We start from the raw sequence: 23826 nt of genomic DNA, 5'->3' as shown, positions 1-23826 counted from the left end.
TTCGAAAATTCGTTTTTTTTTTCTATTTCTTTTTTACTTAAAGTTCATTTTTTCACATAAATTGGAAAAAAAGGCGGGGGGGGGGGGGGGGGGGGGAGAAATATTACATCTACATTTTAAAACTTCAGGTCATTCAAAAGACTGAAATTTTCTGTTGAAGATGAAGTTTGACGTTTTTACGAGTGTTAGGGGAGTTATAGAAATTGCTTGTAGAAAATCGGAATCCAAGGCTTTCCTAAAGCAAGCCAAACAATTCTAAATGATTCAGCTTGAGAATAAAATCAAAAATGAAAGATAAATGAAATTTATTTTCGAAATGGAAGTTAACTTCTTGTTTTGTTACCATGGTTTTGTCTGAATTTCTCACTTACTTTTGATCTGAGTCGAAATGATACACGTCGGTGTTCTAGTGGGAGAAAAAGTTCTGGCGTTCGTACACTTGCTCCAAATTTCTTTTTGCTACGTTCCTTCATTTTCAAATTAGGTACAAAAATTATTGTGCTTGAGCTTTAACTTAACTATTAGAAGCAAGTGTACTCTATCAAGTGTCTTTGACTTTATGTTCAGTGGTTAGAAACTAAGAATAACCAGACTGCATAAGCTTAAAATAATAGGAAAAAAATGAATTGACCAAATTAATTAACTTTAAAGTAGAAATAAAGGGGGAGGGGGGCTTAAGATGAGTTATCTAAAATTTATCATCATTAGCTATTCGCTGATGTTGAATTCTTGCGAAAATGTAAACAGAACTCCCCATGCTCTTTTTTTTACACTAAATGAAGTGTGTGGTCAATTATTTTAGGCTCGTTTAAAAAATTGAGTTTACTTAGTTATAGGGGTGCCCTCTCCCTGGCTGAACATACATGTAGATACGTTACATTCACTTTTTATTTTTCAGCTTATATAGCTACAAAAGCATATTTTTAAAATTTATTTTACCTGTTATTATATTATTTACAACAATCAAACATGCTAGGTTAGCTATGAAATAATAGCTAAGTCAAAAACAAACAAATGAATAAATTGAAAAAGTCGTAAACAATGTTTGTAAATCATAATTGAAAGCGACTGAATATACCTAAAGAATTAATCATCATAGCTTTGCTTTGAGAGCTTTTCAATGCTGAAAGTATTCCTCTGGAAAACAAAGGATCCGAGATACTTAGGATTTGACTCTTGTGGGAAAATTCTGTGGAGAAAATTTGAAGAGCTAAAAATATAACAGCCGACTTAACATCTTCAGAAGGATATGTCATTCCATTCGCTAAAATGGGAAGCAATTTGTCTGAAAATAAACCGAAAACAAAAGCAAATGAATTATTAAAAAACTACATAATGACAAGTTATGTAGAAACGAAGACAGAAGTTATGTGTACACGAAGTAACACTTTAGTGTGTTTTTTAATTCAAACTACTTATAAACCAGCTTAGAATAATGAGATGATATACACTCCAACAGCTGTTGCAGTCTTGTATTGACAATAATTGTATGTGTTTCTATTAAACATTTTAAAAATATCTGTCACAACTTTTATTTTCTCCCTTACAGCTGGATTAATGCTATTGTTGCATCTAAATATTAACAACATTCAGGAAATCAGTTTACTGAATGTACTCTCAAAACTGGCGACGAAAAATATTGTTGAACAAATTGATAAATAGGAATAAAATTTTTACCGATATGAATATAGTAATAACAACACGATGCTGAAAAAAAGATGCAGAAGCGTGTTTCAGGGTAACAAAGAAACTCTTTTCAATACTAAACATGTAAACTTACAGACGAAAAGATATTCAACAATCTGACTTTTGAACCCCCCCCACCCTCGGGTTCCATTTAACTCCGAAATAATTCTCCGAAATTTAATTTGCACGTAAATGCATTAAAACGTTTTTATTACTACATTCAAGGTATCTGCTACATTTCGAATTTGAGATCCGTGACTTTTCATCATTTCTGCTTGAAATTTCCCATGACTCAAGGGATGCAATTTTTCCAGATATTTTTTTTTTCAAAAGTATCTAAACTAGTGTTTTGTAAAAATTATATTGAAACTATCTGATCTATGCTGTTGATATAGGTTTCTATAATTCTTCTCCTATGTTTCTAAACATTCATGTTAAAAAAATGTAACTTGCTCAGCTACTGTTATAACTAAAAAACAATTTATGCAACATGACTGAATTTATACGAAACATTAATTCATTTTTCTCCAAAAAATCTAATATGATACACAATAATTTTTCACTAAAATTATTCACTAAAAATACTAAAAAAAAAGTTCAAAATGATTTTTTAAAATAAATGAAGCTTTAAATATGCAACGATAATGATGCAAAACTACTGGAGAGAAACTTATAAGCTTGATTTTTACTGAGCAATCACGATTGCTTATTGTTCTCACTTGACCATCCTTGGCGTTGTGATTCCTTTTTCAGCTTGAACCAGGGGCCTCTGCAGCACCACCACCTGGCGGCCTCGGCAGGGGCGGCGTTAATACACACAAACGCCTTTATACACATACATAGACGCCTACGTGCATACACACAGGTCTACGCACACACACAAGCGTACACAAACACGCATGCGCCTACACACACACGCGCACACCACTTGCACGCACGTAACCTTCCAGAAGGAGAGGCAGGCTTGGGGGGATTGGAGCCGTTTCTAGAAACAATAACTCCAATGAGTAGGGTCCTGTCGCAACTCGTGATTGCGAACAACATAATTCGAATTCAAATTTTCAGAGTTCAAATTAATTTTAAACATTTTTTTTCTTTCTTCTTTCTTTTTAATTTTTTTAAGAAAATATTTTATTTAATCACCAAATAATTAAACTAGAACTTATTTTAGTATTTTTTCTAAAGCTAGTAGTTTCCTAAAAAGTCTGTGACTAGCAAAAACTTAGTAAGTACTAAAATTAATACTACAATAAATAAAATAAATAAATAATCAGTAAAAACAAAATATTAAATTAAAGTACTCAATAATTAACTTACAAGACATTATCTGATAGATTACAGCCAAAGTTTTAGGACAAGCTGCAAATATTTAAAAAATTTCAAAAGCTGTGAATTTTGCAACATTTTTGGACTTTTTAAAAATTTTACCCTTGAAAATTCCCTAATTTCTGTATTTTATCGATGTCCTAAACATCCTTAATTAAATTTTTATACCATTTTTTTTTCTAAAATCTTCCTTACCAGGAAACATCACGATCAAGGAAATTCAAAAAAATTCCAAATTGGTGGCATTCGAAAGAGCATTGGAAAACATGTTTATGGCACTGAAACTACGTGCCCTCGTGACCACGTTATCGATATATGAGATCTTAAAAATTGCCCAAATTTTTAGTAAAGTCGCCAAATTTAGCGAGTTTTGTTCAGAAATGGAAGGTACGGCGCGAATTCAACATCTGCATCTGACAAGACATTTCACTTCCATATTTGGTCACCACCAAAGCGCGTGAGAAATAGCGCATTAATTCTTTATTCGGGGTGACTACCATGGCGCGGGGTGTCGTGGCACAGATTGCGGCATTGAAATTTTTTGGGACTTGTGTTCCGGGATATTAATTTGCAACTGCATAGGGGAAAACGCCACCGCCCGAAATATTTGTTTTATTTTATTGTAAAAACAATGGAAATATAATGTATATTGACTTCAAATCATATTTTCTTTTGACGAATCCCTTAGACCCCGAGGGGAGTTCCTTCAAACATTTGTTTCCAACTACAGAAATGTGAATGTGGGTGTGTCTTTTGTTGCTTTTCGAATAACTAAAAGTAATTTTCTCGAATTATTTAATTTGAACCTCCCCTCTGTGAAATGTTATGGAGAAGGTCAAGATAAAAATGTCTTTTAGCATTTTAGGTAGTAGTAGTAGATGTAAGTAGATTTTTCTTCACTATTTTTCGTGGTTATTATTATTGGTGAAATATATTTTATTTCTAAACAAGGTTCTCATAAGTATTAATTATTTTTTCTTTTAGGTTCTGTGCAAAGCTAATTTGTTCTGATTTTTGACATTTTACTGTAGTAATAAAGCAAATTAAAATATACTGCAATGAGAGGTTCCCCGAGCTTAAACTTTTGGGAAAGCAAAAATTCTCAATTTACCTAAAGAAAATTCAAAATTTGCCGAGCGATAAAATACGAGTATGCGCAAATAATAATGTATGAAAAGTGACTTTCGGGAGTTAAAAAATTGTAATTATGTCCTCTAATTTGCCCTACTGTCAGACGAACTTTGTCGAATAAGGAAAATTTTTGGGAGGTCACAGTGCAATCCCATAAGTGCGCTCCTAACTGCAGTCAACAAGAACGACCTCCTATTACTGCGACCGATCTGTCATAGGGTTCGAGTACAAAATCTCGTTTAAAATTCCACAGATGTAATGATATTTTAGCATCCAATAGAACGTATTAACTGAATACATTTGAATATACCGTTCAAAGTTTAAACTTTTTTGTTATTCTTAAGACTGTCTGTTAAAAAACTGATGTTTAAAACTTTTATGCTTCTGCGGGCGAAATATTTCCACTGAAAGAGTTGATTCGATGATGAAACTGTTTTGAAAAAAATATGATAACCGTAGAGAAACGATAAACACACTTTAAAGTCTTTTTTTTTTGAAAAGTCGTAAATCTGAAGTCTTCAACAGTATCTAAATACGAAGAAAACGACAATTTTAAAGATTGCAAACCATGTTCTCAAATTAAAAAAAAAAAAAAGATTTCTGTCAGTTATTTCCAGTGTGTTTTTCGTTATGTGTATCGTTTTCAAGTTATGTGTAAGCCCTCTAACAAGTCAAAAAAAAAAAAAAAAAAAAAAAAAAAAAACTGTATTAATTTTTATTTTGCTCGTATTTGAATTCCCTTTTAACTTGAAACATAATTGGTAAAAGTGACTTCAGTATTTTTAAAAATGACTAAATAACATGCAATATGATGTGCATTTACGTTATAGCGACTTTCAGTTGCAGTGACAGACTTTTTCGAACTACAGGGGTTATTGTAATGAACGTAGACTATAAAATTTTTGATAAAAATCTGTTGTGAAGTAATTTCTGACATCGTTAGTTTTGCTGTGCAAATTTTTGACATTTACTATCCGTTGTTTTCTTTTTTTTTAAATTATTTTTTTTTATTTTAAATTAAAAATTAAACATTTTCGCTAGCAGTGGTCAGACAATAAAACTTCATGAATAATAATAACTTTTGAAAAAAATAAATAAGAGCTGGGATACTACAATCCATGATCATTTTCTTTCAACATCAAAAACTATCCATTTTATTTTCAATATATAAGCTTTAATAAGCATGTTTTTTTATCTTATTCATTTTAATTCTTGTACATAATTATTAATTACTTACAACACATTTCATAACAAGAGTACAAATTTAAATTAGTTAAGTAAAACACACTTGAAATGCACTTAAATTCTGAAATGCATTATTATCACGATTACAAAGTTAAATCCTACGTTCAATTTCGTTATAAAGTTGTAGCTCCTCTGGATAAAGCTCTCTAGTTTTCATTTCACAGGCTTCATAGTTACTTTTTAATTTTACACACACAAGTAAAGGGTTAATTCGAAACATCGTTTACGCGCTTTGCAGATGACCAGAAATGGGAATGAGAGTCTTGCTAGACGCAGGCGATGAAATCACGTAGTATTTTCCATTTCTTGCCAAGTCTTTAAATTTGGCGAATTTTCGTAAGATTTCGACAAACTTTGACCCCCCATATCTCAAAAACTAAAGGACGAGGGCACACAATATTTGGGTCAAATTTTTTTCTAAAGATACTCTTTCGAATGCGACCATTTTTAACTTTTTTCATGATTACTGAGCTCGTAATGTTTCCTGGTTAGCTTAAGACATTGCTGAAAACTCATCATAATTTTTATGAGTCTCTTGATCCTTGAAACAACACGGGTGCAAATGACCTAAAATTCTCGAGTCAAATGAGAGCGGCAAAATTAGAAGTCTACTACAGAAGTCCCTGTACTACACAATTATACACTGCTGGACATTAAAAATGCAACACCAAGAAGGAGTAGTCAGAAAGTGATGAAATTTGAAAAAAAAAAAAAAAAAAAAAGACAGAGACAGCAAGGAATAATAAATGATCTTAATTTCAAAATGATAGGCAGAATACAGAGCGAGAACGGCGTCGGCTCAGTAGGATGTAGGACCACCGCGGGCAGCGATACACGAAGAAACACGTCTAGACATAGAGTCAATAAGGGTGCGGATGTGTCCAGAGGGATGGCTCTCCATTCCTTTTCAACCATTTGCCACAGTTCGTCTTCTGAACGAGGCAGGGACAGAGTCTGTAAACGGCGTCCAATCACATCTCACACATGTTCGATTGGTGACAGGTCAGGAGAGTATGGTGGCCAGGGAAGCATCTATGTGCCTTGGAGAGCGTGTTGGCAGATGCGAGCACTGTGTGGTCGGGCGTTATCCTGCTGAAAAATTGCATTAGGTAGCCCTTGAAGGTAAGGGATTGCCACCGGCTGCAGCACATTATCCAAGTATCGTTGGACCGTCATAGTGCCCTGAATACGAACTAGAGGTGATATGGAATTGTACGCAATTGCGCCCCAAACCACTATGCCACGTTGTCGTGCGGTGAGACGTTCCACAGTTACTGCCGGATTAGATCTGTCACCACGTCGACGCCACACACGTATGCGGCGACTATCACTGAAGAAACAGAAGCGGGATTCATCTGAGAGCATGACATTTCGCCATTCTGTCATCCACGTCGCTCTAGTCCGGCACCATACTAAACGTTGCTGTCTATGTTGTGGGGTCAATGGCAGTCTTCTTAGCGGATGCCGTGACTGCAGACCACGTGCGACCAAACGACGGGAAATGGTTCTGGTTGACACGGGAACATTCAAGGTGTCTTGCACCTGCTGCAGAATCGAGGAACAAGTGACTTGTGGGTCTGCTACAGCTTGTCGGTGGATGCGTCGATCCACGCGTTCTGACGTTAGTCTGGCTGCCCCTGCACCCCTCAATCTTGCCACATTTCGTTGTTCCAACCATCTTCGGCACAGCCGATGCACCGTGCTCGCATCCATGTGGGTATCAGCTGCGATTTGACGTACGGACCAACCTCCTCTTCTCAGTCCGATCACCATACCCCTCGTAAAATCGTCTATCTGCTGGAAGTGCCTTCGTTGACGGCGGCCTGGCATTCTCTCGTGTTACACGTATCCTCCAAGAAAAAAAAACATTTCTTCAATAATTCTCCAGTCAGAAATAACGACACGAATATTGCCCATTCTGCAAGTTCCTTCCCTTGCATCTTACTTCATGTGTGTCGGAGAGCTGCGCATTTCACATCATTTACATAACTCAGTGATGTACGTCTACTCTAAAATTTGCATAAATTTCTGAACACTCCATCTTGGTGTTGCATTTTCAATGTCGAGCAGCGTACATATAAGGAGGATTAAAAATAATGCTAAACAGATAATTATAATTGTCTAAATGGTAGTATCACATAGTAAAGAAAAACAAGCGAGTATTTTAAAAGTGGATGCAATCGGATTTCGAAATGTTTGAAAAATCGGGACTGCCTAAGAAACGGCTAAGATGTGAGTTTTGCAGCTAATCTGTACCATTTGATAAATAAGCATATCCATGACCAGCAACCAATGATACAAACATCAAAATCCATTACCAGCTGTCAGTTTCCATGATTTTTGAGCATTTTTTGCTGAAAATCATGACTTTCCATGACCTTTTTCGTTCATAGTCGAAATCCATGACTTCCCTGACTTTCCAGGTGCGCGCACACGGGCATCCTGAACATTCACATTATTAGTAATTTAAATTGTACTATTCACTGGGACTTCTTTTTTTTAAGGGGGCGGGTGATTGTTTTTTTCCCCGTTGATAGAGATTATTCTAAAATTGCATTTTAGAAATTCAATAGCGCAAATATTTCTGGGAGAATGTTTCGAAACTCCCTCCCACTAACATCGTCGAAAGTCGTCTAAAATTACTCTTCTGGAGCTTTAGTTTCCAAATATTATTGGAGGAAAGACACTGAATCCATTCCTCCCCCGAACACTACCAGAGATTTATATAATCGCATCTTTAAGACTTAAATTTTAAAAAACGCGGGGGAGAAGGCTCTAAACTCCTCCTAACATCGCTATAGAGTGTCTAAAATTGCCTTTTTGATATTTCAAATCCAAAAAGCTTCTGGGAGGGAGATTCGAACCAGATTATTTTCCTTAACGTCACATTATAGATGGCCTACACTTCAGGGTCTATTCAAGGGGGTGGCGGTAAACCGTAAAAGCCACCCCCCAGACCTGTCGGTATTAATTGAATTTTTATTAACATTACCTTGTCTTTTGAATACTAATCCCCCCTATCACCCTCATGAATCTATGGCCCCCTTGAACTGCCAAATCCCACCTTTGTGGGCGATCACCCCTAGGATTAGGAACCACTGTTCTAAATCATGGCAATGTCTTATCCTACCAGTATAGTGTAGACCTGGAAGAAAGAGGTGAAAAGACACATATACAAATATAAAACTTATTAAGTTCAAAAAAAAACGAAAAAGGTGGAAACGAATTTAGGTTCAAATTAAAAAGTGGGTAATGCTATCCATTCTTGACTTAACTGTCTAAAGTTAATTTAAAGCAAATTTGTGGAACTTACTATATTAAAAATAGTAGCGATTGCTGGTAATTTCTTCTATTCCACATTATTGGTTTCAGAAAATAACGGTCATGGAGTGGCCGGTCGCCCCCCATCGCCCCCTAGTGAATCCGCCACTGCTACACTTTCGTTTTAAGACCTCACTTAGGAAAAAATTGCCGGGACACAGTCGCTCAAGGGAGGAGCGATCGCCCCACAGTTTTAATAGCAATATCCCAGATATTGTTATTAAAACTGTAGTATCTCAGTTCACCCTCCGCATACCACGACTTCAATGTTTACTGATAACTCAGATAGCCCAGCCATTTTTATTATAATTTTGATCCCACAGTTTACTACGCGCAGCACTTGAAAGACACTCATATTTTCTTCAAAACATGTACGCTCGTGGGAGATTCGGTATAAATATAGGCAAAACAAAATGAACTTATTTCATTAAAATTTTAGCAAATATTATTTACCACCCCAATAAATTCTTCTTATACGTGAGTTCGTTTATTCGGATGCAGTGAAATACTTGAGTGTAGAGCTAGATCATAAAATTAATTTTTAAGCAATTACCGACTCGAAAATCATCCAGTATACAAATGGAAAAGTTGCTTCACACTATTCGCTGCTTAAAAGTCCATATTTTATTCCTTTTTGTAAAAGAAGTATAAAAATATAAAGGATCAAAAGAAACTTCTCCACTCTATACTCTTTTGCTAAATTTGGATTTATGTAGCAAAATACCTCATCCTCAACTATCAAATCTCCCCCCCCCCAAAAAACCCCCCTTAAGGCTGATCATTGATTATGCCTAACTATGTTTGAAGTAGTATCTACATAAATGTTTGACTATTTAATCGAACTTTAAATTATATCACTATAAATGCAACGAGTTTCTAAAGTTCACTTATATGGAAATGCAGACACTTACAGTCAAGATAATGATGTAACGAATAATCTAGCTATGGAAAATTTCTTATAATACAATGGTTCTTCCATTTAAGTAGATAGTAAACATTCAACAGATGATAAACACTATTCTGATGAATAGTTAAATGAAAGGAACTTTAAACTATTTTCGTCCATTAGCTATTTTGTAGTGTATTTGAAACAAGGGGGAGGGGGAAACGTTATGATGAAAAAAAATAACTGAGTAAAGAATAGACTTCGAAAATATGACAGAAAAAGAGTGGAACCAGTGGAACCACGTTCATCTGAAAGAAAACAGAAAGAAAAAAAACGACAAAAAAAAAAAAAAAAGGGAAAAAAATCACGAAGGGTGGATAAGTTATTTTGGAAAGAGCTGCTAGGGCAAATTTGAAGTAGAAAGGCGTTTGAAAGATGTTTTGAAAGGATACAAAAATAAAGCTGCAGTAAAGGTATTGTGCAACATATCCATGACCCACTTTGAGGTTATTACGTTAGAATTTGAAAATAACTAAATTTAGCGATCAGTTTGTCACTTTTGTTATCTAATGGCGGAAGTTAGCTCATATCTATTGTTTTAAAATCGAAATATCGTCAAGTAAGCCGTAATATGCTAATAAGCTTAGTTGTTAAAAACTTATTAGAAGCATTAACGAATCATATAACACCTAAATTAGGTGTCATATGATTCCTTATGCCTATTGGGAATGTTACCGACACGGAAAGATAACAGAGGGATTGATGGTAAACCTCTTCAGATCTAGGAACAATTATGTTTTCTGTAAAACAATTTGAAAATTTGTTTCAAAACTTTAAAATATGCCCAGTGCATTTTTTCCTTTTTTTTTGAAATTAAAATTTTTCATTTCACTTTTTCTTGTTGTAGGAAATAGTAATGGTTACTTTACAATATTCTCATGAAATAAAAAAATGTGCATTTCTTTTAATAGCAGAGGTGTTTAATTAATTGAAACTAAAATCAGCAATGAAAAGAAATACAAATCGCAGAATTAATGATGAAAAGAGACAAAATAAATTTTACCTTTTTAATTTTTAAATCAGTGTAAGTCAATTTAAAAAATTTACTTTTGACGGTACCATATTTGTTGATACGCAAAATTTCACCGCAAGAGGGATACGGAGTCGAAGGGAAAATTACCAACTCTGGCTCCGACTCTTTGAATTTTAAAGCCTTCGACCCCCTGACTCCGATTTTTTCGTCTCAAAATCAGTAACTCCGACCCCCACAGCCCTGCCAGTAACACATCTACCTGTCTACAATACTGTAGGGATATAGTCGTGTGGTTGATAAATTTAGTGTGTCTAATGTTCATTAAGCTCTCTGCGCTCAACGTGAATACTCAGTGCTTGGAACTGCATGTGCCGACATGGTACCCCAGCCAATTCTGAAATTCATAAATCGCATCTTTGGCTCTTGATTGGCAACAGTTCAAACGTTCCTCACGAGTAACTTCAGATTTCAAAATGGCTCTTGTCATGAGAATGTCAGAAAACTCTGGAGACCAAATAATAGTCATGGCTGGGATACGGAATAAGAATCTTTTTATATTACAACAGAAAGAAAGAAACGCACCCCGGCAGCATTTGAATAAATTTTGTCTAAAAAAAAAAGTTTTGTGTGAGATGTTCAAAATCCTCATATACATAATAGCGAATGATCGAGTAACCTCCTTACGTCATCAACAACGAAACTCGCTCCACGGCATGCTAATTTGGTAACATTATTTTTGGTGATGCTTGACATGCAGGGACAACTTTATTTTGACAAAGGCTGAACTGGATCTGGTAACGTGACTGTTTTACTGGTAAGACTGTGTCATTTCAGGGGAATTGAAGAAACGAAAAAGTGGTCAACAATGAACGCTATCTACTGGAGTTTAGGGTTCATGCCTTGGCCGCACTATTTGCAAAAATCTACTGGAGATAGGGTTAAAATATCAACTATCAAAATATCACTGAACAGGCAATTGCTTCGTTCAAATGTAGAAGCAATTTTCACCCGTCATATCTTGACCGGCGAATTTCTAGTATAATAATAGTAATCATGTTAGGAAATATAATACAAAGTATTGATATTGATATTAGCTGACCAGTGCGAAGAGTTTGCACTTGACAGTAGCAATTAAAAACCCGGTTTTTTAAAGTGATTTTTTTAATAAAAGCAAAAATGACACTGTGATTAAGGTGGAAAAACAACGTAAAAAAAGCAAATATTGGAGAAAATACAGCATATAGCTATTTCAAGGCTAGAATGGAGCCTCTTCATCAGTGCAAAAAGTTCACCAACACAACCAGAAGTTGCGAGAGAACTGACAGCTACCAAGTGGACACCGGTATTTATACCAAAGAGGGTCAACCAATAAGAATACAGGAACAAGACATCAAACAATCAATCAGCGAACAGCATGTACACTCAGGGCTCAAAGCAGGGGGAGAGACAACCAATCAGAAGCCAGGAGACAAAAGAGTACGAGACACCGAAGAAACAGGAAAGGTAATTATAAAATTGCTTCCAAATATCATGAAAAAATGGAGTGCTGGAAAAATCATTGACAAGAGAATGAGAATTTTTCCAAAGATAGTAAGCTTCCCAGAAATCGAGGTCATAAACCGAAGAACATTTACAAATAATCTTTGCAGATGAAAAATCAAAACAGTGACCAGAAGTCCAACAATGCTGAGCGACGGAAGAACGAGCAAGTTCTTTATGTTTAACATAGTTTTCGTGCTCTTGCAGACGGTGCTTGAGGACACGTTTAGTCTGTCCAACGTAACCAAGTCCACACTTGCAGGAGATGCTATAAATACCCCAGTTGCTATGGCAATCAATGGGGTCCTTTAAGTTTGTAAATTTTATCTTATTAACTGGAGAAAAAGCTATATCGAAACCAAATTTCTTCAAAATCTTTGCAACTTGATGACTAACTTTTGGATAATAAGGCAAAACAATAGTATATGAAGCATTGGAAGCAGAAACCTTTTCCAGAATGAGAGGGCTTAATTAACTTATTAAAAACTGAATCAATGATGCTAGGAGAATAACCACGATCGAAACCGACTGCTTCAAGGTAAGAAAGCTCAGCATTTAAAGAATTGGAGGAAGAACAGATGTTTAAAGCACGAAACACAAAAACCTTGAATGAGGCCAACTTTTGGTTTGGAGGATGAGAAGAAAATTTGTGAGGAGGTAGTGTAACAGCAAAATGCTTACGAAACACCGAAGTCATAAAGTCATCATTACTTTTAGTAATAAAGACGTCCAAAAATGAAACTGATAGTTATCTTTCATTTACACTACCTCCTCACAAATGTTCTCCTCATCCTCCAAACCAAAAATTTGCCTCATTCAAGGCTTTTGTGTTTCGTGCTTTGAACATCTGTTCTTCCTCGAATTCTTTAAATGCTGAGCTTTATCTTAAAGCAGTGGCTTTCGATCGTGGTTATTCTCCTAGCATCTCTCTCTCATTGATTTTATTTATAATAAGTTAATTAAGCCCTCTCATTCTGAAAAGGTTTCTGCTTCCAATGCTTCATATACTATTTTTTTGCCTTATTATCCAAAAGTTAGTCATCAAGTTGCAAAGATTTTGAAGAAATTTGTTTTCGATGTATCTTTTTCTCCAGTTAATAAGATAAAATTTACAAACTTAAAGGACCCCATTGATTGCCATAGCAACTGGAGTATTTATAGCATCTCCTGCAAGTGTGGCAAGTGTGGACTTGGTTACGTTGGACAGACTAAACGTGCTCTCAAGCACCGTCTGAAAGAGCACGAAAAATATGTTAAACATAAAGAACTTGCTCGTTCTTCCATCGCTCAGCATTGTTGGACTTCTGGTCACCGTTTTGATTTTTCATCTGCAAAGATTATTTGTAAATGTTCTTCGGTTTATGACCTCGATTTCTGGAAAGCTTGCTATATCTGGAAAAATTCTCATTCTCTTGTCAATAATTTTTCCAGCACTCCATTTTTTTTCATGATATTTGGAAGCAATTTCTATAATTGCCTTTCCTGTTTCTTCGGTGATTCGTACTCTTTTGTCTCCTGGCTTCTGATTGGTTGTCTCTCCCTCTGCTTTGAGCCCGGAGTGTACATGCTGTTCGCGCTGATTGGTTGTTTGATGTCTTGTTCCTGTATTCTTATTGGTTGTCCCTCTTTGGTATAAATATCGGTGTCCACTTGGTAGTTGTCGGTTCTCTCGCAACTTCTGGTTGTGTTGGTGAGCTTTTTGCACTGATGAAGAGACTCCATTGAGCCTTGAAATAGCTATATGAAGTATTTTCTCCAATATTTGTGCTTTATTTACGTTGTTTTTTCACCTTAATCATATTGTAGCACAATGCTTATATGATAATTTTTCATTTAAAAATGACACTGGTATATTTTTTGCTGGTTGCAGTGAAAAAATCTTTAAGTTAGTGACTTATTTTTGAAATTTGATAAACTTGTGATAACAAAACCAGGAAGAAAGTTCTCTGATAATTTCCTGATGTTTTCTGATTTAGTTCTAAAAATGTATCTGATTTTATAAACGTAACTATCACACAGATCTGAACGATAAAACCGCATTAATAAAGCACAAAATCTGCAAAAAAAAAAAAAAAAAAAAAAAAAAAAATAGAAGCGTTTTGAGAATACAGGTAACCTCTTTTTCAGTGCAAAAAGGGGGAACCTACGGATTAAAAACATTTGACCGACAGAAACAAGCACTGATTGAATTATCGGAATCCATAAGCTCTATATCTTTATGCAGAGGATAGGAGTAAATTGTAAACCAAAAGCATGCATCAGCTTTTTTTTTTTTTTTTTTAAACTTTTGAATCTTTTCCTTTTTTGAAAGCAAATTCAAGAATCATTTGTCCACTAAAGAAGAAAAATCCTAACTTGATCAAGAATTGGAAAATAATTTCATTAATCTATCATCACAGCCATAAAAATTTCCTTTTAAACAACTTTTCTTAGGTATCTTGATCATACACATATATTAGCTAAGTTCAAAACTGCTATGGTTCAAGTTGGTCTTTAAGTGTAAATCATGCTTCCCATTTGATGCTTATTACTTTTTTTTTCTAATAAAAAAATTATGCAAACAAGTCTGTCCACGGTGACTGACGTTAAACTTTGACTCAGTGGTTGGAAGTAGCGCGCTACAAGTAGCGACGCTACTGTAGCAGCTATATTTTTTAGTAGTTTGTAGTGTAGCGCACTACTTTTTTAAAAAAGTAGTGTAGTGAGTAGTTAACTACAAAAAAATAGTAGTTTGTAGAGATTCTGGAAACTACTTTTAAATAAACTGAAAAAAAAAAAAAAAAAAAACAAGGTTCAAACGAATTTGACTGGCGCAAATTTTACACAAGTACATCAGCAGATGCAATGAGAAATAAAGACTCATAAAAATACGAGCTGACCTCAGGCATTTCATTTTGACACCATAAGTTCTATCTGTTTGACGCCATTAGTTTGTCATCGTAATTTTCATATTTCACTAATATTTATATGAAAAAAAAAGCACTTATTTTTGCGAAAATGAAGATAGCGGTGATTTCGCGAGTTGAAAATTTTGTGAATTTTATATAAACAGACCGAAGATTGAAAAACAAAAATATTTTAGCGAGGCTTAAATTTTCGACAGTATTCACCAAATAAAAAGAAGCTACTGAAAATGCTATAGAAAAGGAAAAAAATTGAACTCTTCTAGAGGACTTACAATAAATACAGTCAGGTATGTACTTACATACATTACAGATTATAGTGTATAAAAGTATGATAACGGGCATTTTTTCTTAGTGTCTTCTGATGAGCTAATTTATCAATCTTTTTTGTTCAATCCTCTTACGGTGTGTGTGTGTGTGTACGGGTGTCCCCCCCCCCAAAAAAAAAAAAAATCGAAAGTTGATTTTTCAAGTCGTACACTCTTATATTTTATCCTTTTACGTCAAAAAAAAAAAAAAAAAAAATCATATGATTTGAACAACGGCAACAAGTGCCGATTATGTCTGAAACTGAGAACCAGCACTTGTAATGGTAGGCCAAATTAAAATAAAATGTTTTTTTAGAAACTCAAAATTTATGTTCATAAAACGTTGCTCCTATACCCCACATATGCACTACAAATATTTATTCCAATATAAAGCCTTTTAGATATCCCACACGTGACCTAATATTTATAATTTTCATTAAAAAAATTAAAGTTTTTGATACATATTTTCATAAATGTAAGATTTTACGAAATTATCAAGCTGAAAAAAATAAACAGCAAAGTAGAAAAGTGGGTAATTAGCGTTAAATAGAAATTTTTGTTTTCCTGCAATTTTTAAGTTTCGCACATAGTACTCAAAGATATGGATTTTTTCCAGGTTGAGTTAAATTTTGCATTTAAAATATATTATTTTTTTATTATTCGTTTGTAACTGTTGATCTGTAAATGTGTTCGCCAGTAATTTTTGAACTTGATTTTCTATTTAAATTTATATGTATTTTTTAAAAATATAACTGAAAAAAAAAAATCCATTTTTAAAATAAAATTATAAATTTTAGGTCAAATGTGGCATATCTAAATGTTTTTTAATTTGAATAAATGTTCCTGTGGTACATGTGGGGTGTTGGGTACAGGGGAAACGTTTTATCAACAGAAATTTCGAGTTTCTAAAAAAAAGTTTTTTTTTTCGAATTGGCTTAGCATACAAGTTTTGTTTTACACTTTCAGGTGCACGTCGGCACGGGTTGCCGTTGTGCAAATTATATGAAACATTTTTCGCGATTGTTTTGTCACAAGAGGAAAAATACAAGAGGGTATGCGACTTGAAAAATTGACTTTCATTTTTGAGGGACAACCTTTTGTGTATGCTTTTTATTTACTTAATTTTTAGAAAGTAGCGAAGTAGCGACTACATTTCAAAAGTAGTTTGTAGTTGCTACATTTTGAAAAAAGTAGTTGTAGTTATAGTTAATTACATTTGTAACAAAGTAGTTGTAGTTATAGTTAACTACATTTGTAACAAAGTAGTTGTAGTTGTCGTTCGCCACAAAAAAAATGTAGTTTTTCCAACCACTGATTTGACTCCATTTTTAACTTACAAATTCCGCACTGTCTTGAAATCAAATTTTGTTTCTTCTGAAATTGATTTAAAATATCATGATAGGGTACATCGCTGCCCCCATTCAGACTTGAGGAATTTTTTTGTGTGAAATTAAAGGGAGTAAAAAACTGACTGATGTTCGCAGAAGGGTCATTCCATGCAAAATGAGCAAAATTCGCAAAAAAGTGGTGGCCGCATGGTAACAGATTTTTATGAAATTTGGTATACAGGTTCCTTTTATGCCTATATAAAAATATCTAAAATATTTTTGCTTAAAATTTTTTATTTAAATAGTTACATGCGATTGAAAATTGGTCAAATTGAACAGCATTCTCATCAATGCTAAATGTTGCACTTTTGAAGGCTTGTATCTTGTTAACTATTTAATGAAAAAATAAAAGTTATATGTTTTTGCAATCTATGGAGTAGGGTAATCAATCTGATATCAGTAAAATTTTCAAAGTTATTATAGTTAACTTTTAACCGAGTCTCAAAAACTGAAAATATTTCAATTTTCTCATAATTAAGCATTTTATTTTTTAATCTCAATCTTTAAGGAATGCATTAGCTTTGATGAAATTAATACACAATAATGTGCTAAGCATCATAAAAGAAATACCTTACTTTTGAAGTTGTATTTTAACTCATTTGTCTTCAAAATCAGTTTTAAACTTAGTGACATTTTGTAAAATGATGATTTTCCCCTTCACGTACACACAAAAATTCAAATGAGGGAAAATTCGGACAACTTTAAAATTTTTCAAGAATATAGAGCTGTGTTTCTACTATTTGCTTGAAGAAACTCGAAATTGGTTTTTGATTTCCAAACGTAAAATAAAATTCAGAAAAATAGCATTTTCTTTGTGTTTTTATGGGTCAATCTATACAGGTTCGACGGATGGTTGCGCTCGACCATTTTTAATTTTTTTGAAATTCATATCCCTAAAAGCTGCATATGAAAGATGTTTAAAACCTCTTTTATTTTTTATCTCAACTTTGATTTTTTGGAGGTCATCAAAAGTGATTTTCGTATTCAAAAATGGGACTTTTAGACCTTTGCATTTTGGCCAAAATCTATTTGAATTACATTTATGACAGTTAATTTAACGCTTTGATATTAAAATGCATAAGTTGATAATCTTACATGCTGAGTTACGTAGCTGTACGTTAATAATTAAAATAATGGCAACAGGTTAGTTCAAGACCAAATGTAAAAATTTTACTCATTTCAAAGGGGGATAACTCGCGTAGGGGACGGAAACACAAAATGAAATACGGCAAAAATTAATCACTGGAACCATGCTAAAAAGAATATGTAACTGTTGCTGTGTGTTTGTGCGCCCTTTATGGATTACAGCCCCTCAAAAATCGGAAAAATGACAAAAATGACATTTTTAGACCCCTGTAAACCAAACGGAGATGGAATTAAAAATAAAATTTCTTGGCCAATTGAACATTCCATTCAAGTACTATACATGTTATACATATAGTTTTTTGTATTTGGTTTGTAAGAAAAGATACAGGTCTTTGAAATTGAGCAATTTTGAATATTCTATTCAAGTACTATACATGTTATATATATTGTTTTTTGTATCTGATTTGTAAAAAAGATACAGGTCTTTGAAATTGAGCATTTTTGCTAGTCAATTCACACACTAAAACAGAAATTAAAAGTGTGAAAATTTCATTGCACCTTCTTAAATTACATATATTGTGCCCTACATAATACATTATACTGAAAAAACATATTGTAATTTTCAAAATAATTATTTTAATTTTATAACTTAGAAATATTTGAACATGAATGAGTAGTTTACATTGTATGAAACCTGTATGGATTGACTTTTATGCGAAATTACGAGAATTCAAAACGCTAGATAAAAGACTCAATGATGCAAAAGCAAGTATATCTAACATTTATTTCGATTTTTAAAAAATGTACATTTTAGCAAATACTTCATAAACATGCTTTTGAGAAAATGAAACACGAAAGAAATGGTTAGTTTTGCTAAACTTACAATAAAAAGAACTAACTAATGAAATTTTGCCTAAGTTCAAGTTACTCTAGTAACAAAAATACGCTGATACCAATGATTAAAATTTAATAGCATCTAAAAGACACTTCAATATATTACATAAAAAAACTTGAGTGAATTTAGATCATTCCCTTATCTTCAAAAAAACATCTGCAATAAAGGAAAAACTTAAATTTTCGATTTTTTAAAGTACGATTTCGTCATCAAGAAATTCATAAACAATAACTAAATTAGAGCAGATAGTTAGTTACATATAGTTTTTCAATCTGAAACATTTTTACTCTTATATTTTCATTAAAAGAGCTAGAAGAGTGATTTGAAATCTGAAGTAAATTGGCAAAATTTCAATATTTGTTAATATCTCAGATTCAAAAAAAGATCCGAATAAATTTTACTTTGCTCTTTCCCAATAGAGATTTGTTTATAAAATGCGAAAATATTTATTTTTTAAGTGTACGTTTATAACTTATTGAGTTATTGAGTCACAAACTGGCAGCAATGAACTCTGAAAATTTAGGCTTAGCATAAGCATCAACTTCTAATGTCAATAACAAAGCAACAAACAGTTTTTAAACTTCCATACTTTGCATTCCCTCATAGATATGCATGGTTTACCTAAATAAAAATTTTCATTAAAATCTGTGACATGTCAGCCATAGCTGATTTGCTCATTTCGCATGGAATGACCCAGAAGAGACATTGAGAAAAGTGACTTTAGGGGAAGGTTGCCGTCAATGAACCACATAACAGTTTTCGATTTTTTTAGAAAGGAAATCCAACTTTAATTCCACGTTAATCATAGGAACAATTTCTCAGCATGTTTCTCTTTTAACAATAATATTTACTTTCATGATAAATATACGCAATAAAGAATGAAAATTAAAAATAAATATTTTAGCTTGTAGTTCATTCATGGCTACCGGTTGCTATGGATGGACTATCGAGTTTCCATCGATGGACCACAGTCTCAAGTTAAAAAATCAATGCGTAACTTACAAATATTTGTAACAGGTGATAAATAAACACTACAAATAACAGTAAGTGATAGAAAAATAGATTTATATTCTAAAATGTTTTATTTTTGGATAAGGGTAACATAAAAAAAACCCAGCACTTACACAACACACGGTGTCATCATATCTGGTTCACTAGTTGATATTATACCAACCTGTGCAACACTATTCTTAGCTAATATCTTTTCAACCTATTTTGAACTGTTGAGAATTTTGTTGAATCGATTTTGAAAATTTTCGTTCGAAGCAAGATTGAGCATGCTCTCTAAAACGTCAGAGAACATTTTTGAGCATTTTATTGCTGAAACCAGAAGCTTAAGTCTCAAACTACCAGAGAATATAGTACTAACAGAGTTTTTGTCTTAATTAAATCTGTGGGACATGTTATTTTTCTCAGCTTCTTGAAAGGCCAATTCCCCCAATTTTTCGAAAGTAATTCCAAAAACCTCTGCTCTAGTTTCAAAATATGATTCACTAATCATATTCCTATTTCGAAGGGCTTATCTCTTAAATTTTTAATAAGTGACGAAGGTAACAACAAACCGGTTTTATTTTCCATGCGACTGTTTAAAGTTGGTTTCAGGACTCTATATTGTAGGCAGACTTCGCTAAGGCCCATACTACCATTTCTATAAGCTACTGTAGCACGTTACATGCTCTTACTTGTCCACTGGCCACATTTTACTTACTTTGGAAGTTTTTTTTTTTTTAGAATAGCAAAAGTATTTGAAACTGTATTATTATGATTTAAATTTTTAATCAATTTTATTTTAAAAAAATGCCTTGAAATTATAATTAAGAATAAGAATTTTCATGAATTACTGAGATTATTTTTTTCATTGTCATATTTATTTTAAAACAATTGAACAATTTTCAAAGGTAATTGACCTGAAGTTACAGCAATATTTGAGATTGTCCATGAATGAACCACTTTCTCCGGTGGTCCATTCATGGAAACACCTAGAGGTCCAATGATAGCAACTGCGTCATTTTGAATATTCTTATTGGTGTTACTGCTGTGACGATTCATGATGAAACATGAAGTATTTTATGGGGAATTTTACTTGAAAAAGCGCTCTTTTAAGTCAATGTTCACGTTTAGATGATCAGTGATATTCAAAGCATGTTATAACTAAATGAAAATCTCAATAATTAGTAAGACAATGGTAGAAATCTTTTCTACCCGATTAACAATATGACTAAATAATTTTAGCTATTTGGCGACTCTGCAGTAGATTGTTTTCAGACAAAGGAAGGTACTAAAACTGATTACGTGTCTGCACAAACTCTGGTACGAGAAATATCTTCGCGGTCTAAACTTGGAACCGGTTCATTGACGGCAACCTTCTCCTACGATTTGAAATTCTCTTCAAACTACTAACGCAAAATCTAAACAGATTTTTTCCCCTTAAAGTAAATTTTAGGCTTGATGAAAACACTTTGTTTTATTGGAAAAACTTAAAAACGGAGAGTACAAAAATTATTTAACACCCGTGACTGACGATACAAAGATTTTGTGACTGATGTTACATTTACAATAAATTGCTGCAATTATAAATTATTTCTCCTTAAAAATGAAATTAGCACATGTTTTGTTTAAAATTGTATTTAAATTACAAGAAAAGTACATTTATAAAGTTTTGAAAGATATATTTTTGATGTATTTCATAAAATAAAAAGTCATCTTGCATTTATTACATCTAAGTGTGCTAAATATTTTATTCCTTTCTCGTGAATAATAAATTTCGTTCACATTGACAGGCTATTTCCAATGTTTTTCTGCTGGAATCTTGACAGTCACTAAATACTCTTAGTTCTTAATTTCAATGAATCTAACTTTTCGTGATACTATTATAAGTAATATTCTTCAAGAACCCGTTCTCCAGTTGCAATCAACAATTTCGGAACATGTTCTGCTGGAAGTGATTCCCTCCTTTTACTGCAAAAAAAAAAGTGTTGTTGCTAAACACCTGCTGCAGCTTATAAATTAAAAAAAAAGTCTGTCAGTATCTCTGTGACGCGCATGGCGCCTAGACCGTTCTGCCGATTTTCATGAAATTTGGCACAGAGTTAGGGGGTGTGCATCTCGAAGCGATTTTTCGAAAATTCGATTTTGTTCTTTTTCTATTACAATTTTAAGCCCATTTTTCATATAAATTTGATAATATGGGGAAGAATTTGTTTTCTTTATCTTTATCTTTATCTTTGCTAATAATAAAGCTGAAAGTCTCTCTGTCTGGATCTCTGTGACGCGCATAGCGCCTAGACCGTTCCTCCGATTTTCATGAAATTTGGCACAAAATTAGTTTGTAACATGAGGGTGTGCACTTCGAAGCGATTTTTCGAAAATTCGATGTAGTTCTTTTTCTATTCCAATTTTAAGAACAAAATTATCATAAGATGAATGAGTAAATTACGAAATTATCATAACGTGGAACCGTAACATGGGCACAAGCCAATCGGCGAAGTACGAAATTATCATAACGTGGAACCGTAACATGGGTACAAGCCAATTGGAGAGAAAATTCGCCACACAGACGAACCAAAAGAACTTTTAATTTTTGTATTACGGGCAAAGCCGTGCGGGTACCACTAGTTTTATATAAATTAATGCTAAATCACTCTTCTTCATGTTGGAAAAGTATTTTAGAGAAATAAAAACATAAATTTGGAATGTTCCATGGAAAAGATATTGAAATTAATGCTGTTTCATCCTTCGGTTTACAGTTTTGATTTTACGAATGCTACCAAGTTAGGTTTGCCCCAAGTATTGTTAAAAACTCATATAGCATACTTTTTTGCATAAGGTTTCCTCTTTTTTATTTATCAAATGCAACAAGTCGGTTTTCTTTCTCTTGAAAAACCACCCGCTGCAGGCGGCATTGAAATACCGTAGGTGGCGAACGGGGGTTAGCGAGCGAATCGAGCAGAGGACGGAGCCCCCAGTATAAAATTAATTACTGATTAACTTTCATTTGGATTTTTTTTTTCTGGTGAAAGTCACTCCAATTGACAAAAAGCCGCAACTTCAAAAATTGATGATTTTGATTCTTTTTTTTTTTTGACAATTACTGTACAAAAGCTACCGATTTCAATTTCCGCTTTATCATATTCGTAATCTACGTAAAAAAACTGAAGGTAATGACACTTCACTTAGCTTTGTCGCGGAAATGACGCTATTTCCCCAGTACTTGGCACACATGCCAATTACTGGAGACTAGCAAAATTGAAGCACCAGTAAATGGCACCCATCATTATTTTAAAATTCCAAATAGGGGCGAAAATATACTTCTGCACAATTAAAGTAACACCTTTCAACTAAACAAAACTTTTGACAACGAAAATTTAAAATATATTTTAAGTCAGATTTTAATGGATTTATGTGCATGCTTCCCTTAAGCCAGAGAAGAAGCTTTTGCAACAAAAATGGCTGATTTGACACAAGCCACAATTTTTTCTCTTTTCTACGTACTGCTGCCATTTAGTAACATGAATTGAAGTTATAATCTTTAAAATTAATGTACATTCAGTTGGTATATAGCCTTCTATTTAAAAAAAATTGCATACGAGTCTTTTTTTAGGACATTTTTGTTGGAAGTGCCAATCACTGGTGCCGTGCCAATAGGGAAGTTTTCGATTTTTCAGTTTTATTTTTATATGATAGAGTAACATGTATGAACATCATAGGTGAAAAAATTTTTGCGATACGATAAGTAGTTTTTTTTTAAATTAATTTTTAAAGTTCAAGCTCTTGTGACGTCAAATGGAATAGGAAGTGATGTCATTCCGAGGGGAGAAGCGAATGTCACGCATTCGACTTCGAAGACGAAACGTAAAAGGCTTTCTCCTAGCATTGAACTCCTCGCGTTTCTGAAACATTAAACCTCTCATCATCTCGAAAATATTCGAATATCTCATTGATATTATTTGAGGAAGATTATTAGATTGTGCTTTAACGAATCCGGCCTCCATAGTGTGTTCAAAAGGATTATTGAATTTCTAAAAAATAAAAATATCAGCGCGCTCAAAATGTCCCTAGCGAAAACAAGGGATCCTCGGC

General features: G+C 33.5%; 1 protein-coding gene across 3 annotated transcripts in view; it reads right to left on the bottom strand.

The window, feature by feature from the left end:
* Positions 1-975: 975 nt before the first annotated feature.
* LOC129222050 (uncharacterized) overlaps positions 976-23826 on the bottom strand; it is a 147409-nt gene continuing 124558 nt past the window's right edge. For all 3 annotated transcript variants that reach the window (XM_054856471.1, XM_054856470.1, XM_054856472.1), the window contains exon 6: positions 976-1285. In XM_054856471.1, coding sequence (XP_054712446.1) covers positions 1053-1285 — 233 coding nt within the window. In that variant the 3' untranslated portion in view covers positions 976-1052. The remainder of the gene's footprint in view (positions 1286-23826) is intronic.

Source organism: Uloborus diversus, chromosome 5 (assembly GCF_026930045.1).
Source record: "Uloborus diversus isolate 005 chromosome 5, Udiv.v.3.1, whole genome shotgun sequence".
Taxonomy (NCBI): Eukaryota; Metazoa; Arthropoda; class Arachnida; order Araneae; family Uloboridae; genus Uloborus; species Uloborus diversus.
Note: the sequence above shows the minus strand (reverse complement) of the source record. Positions and strands in the feature narration are given on the sequence as shown.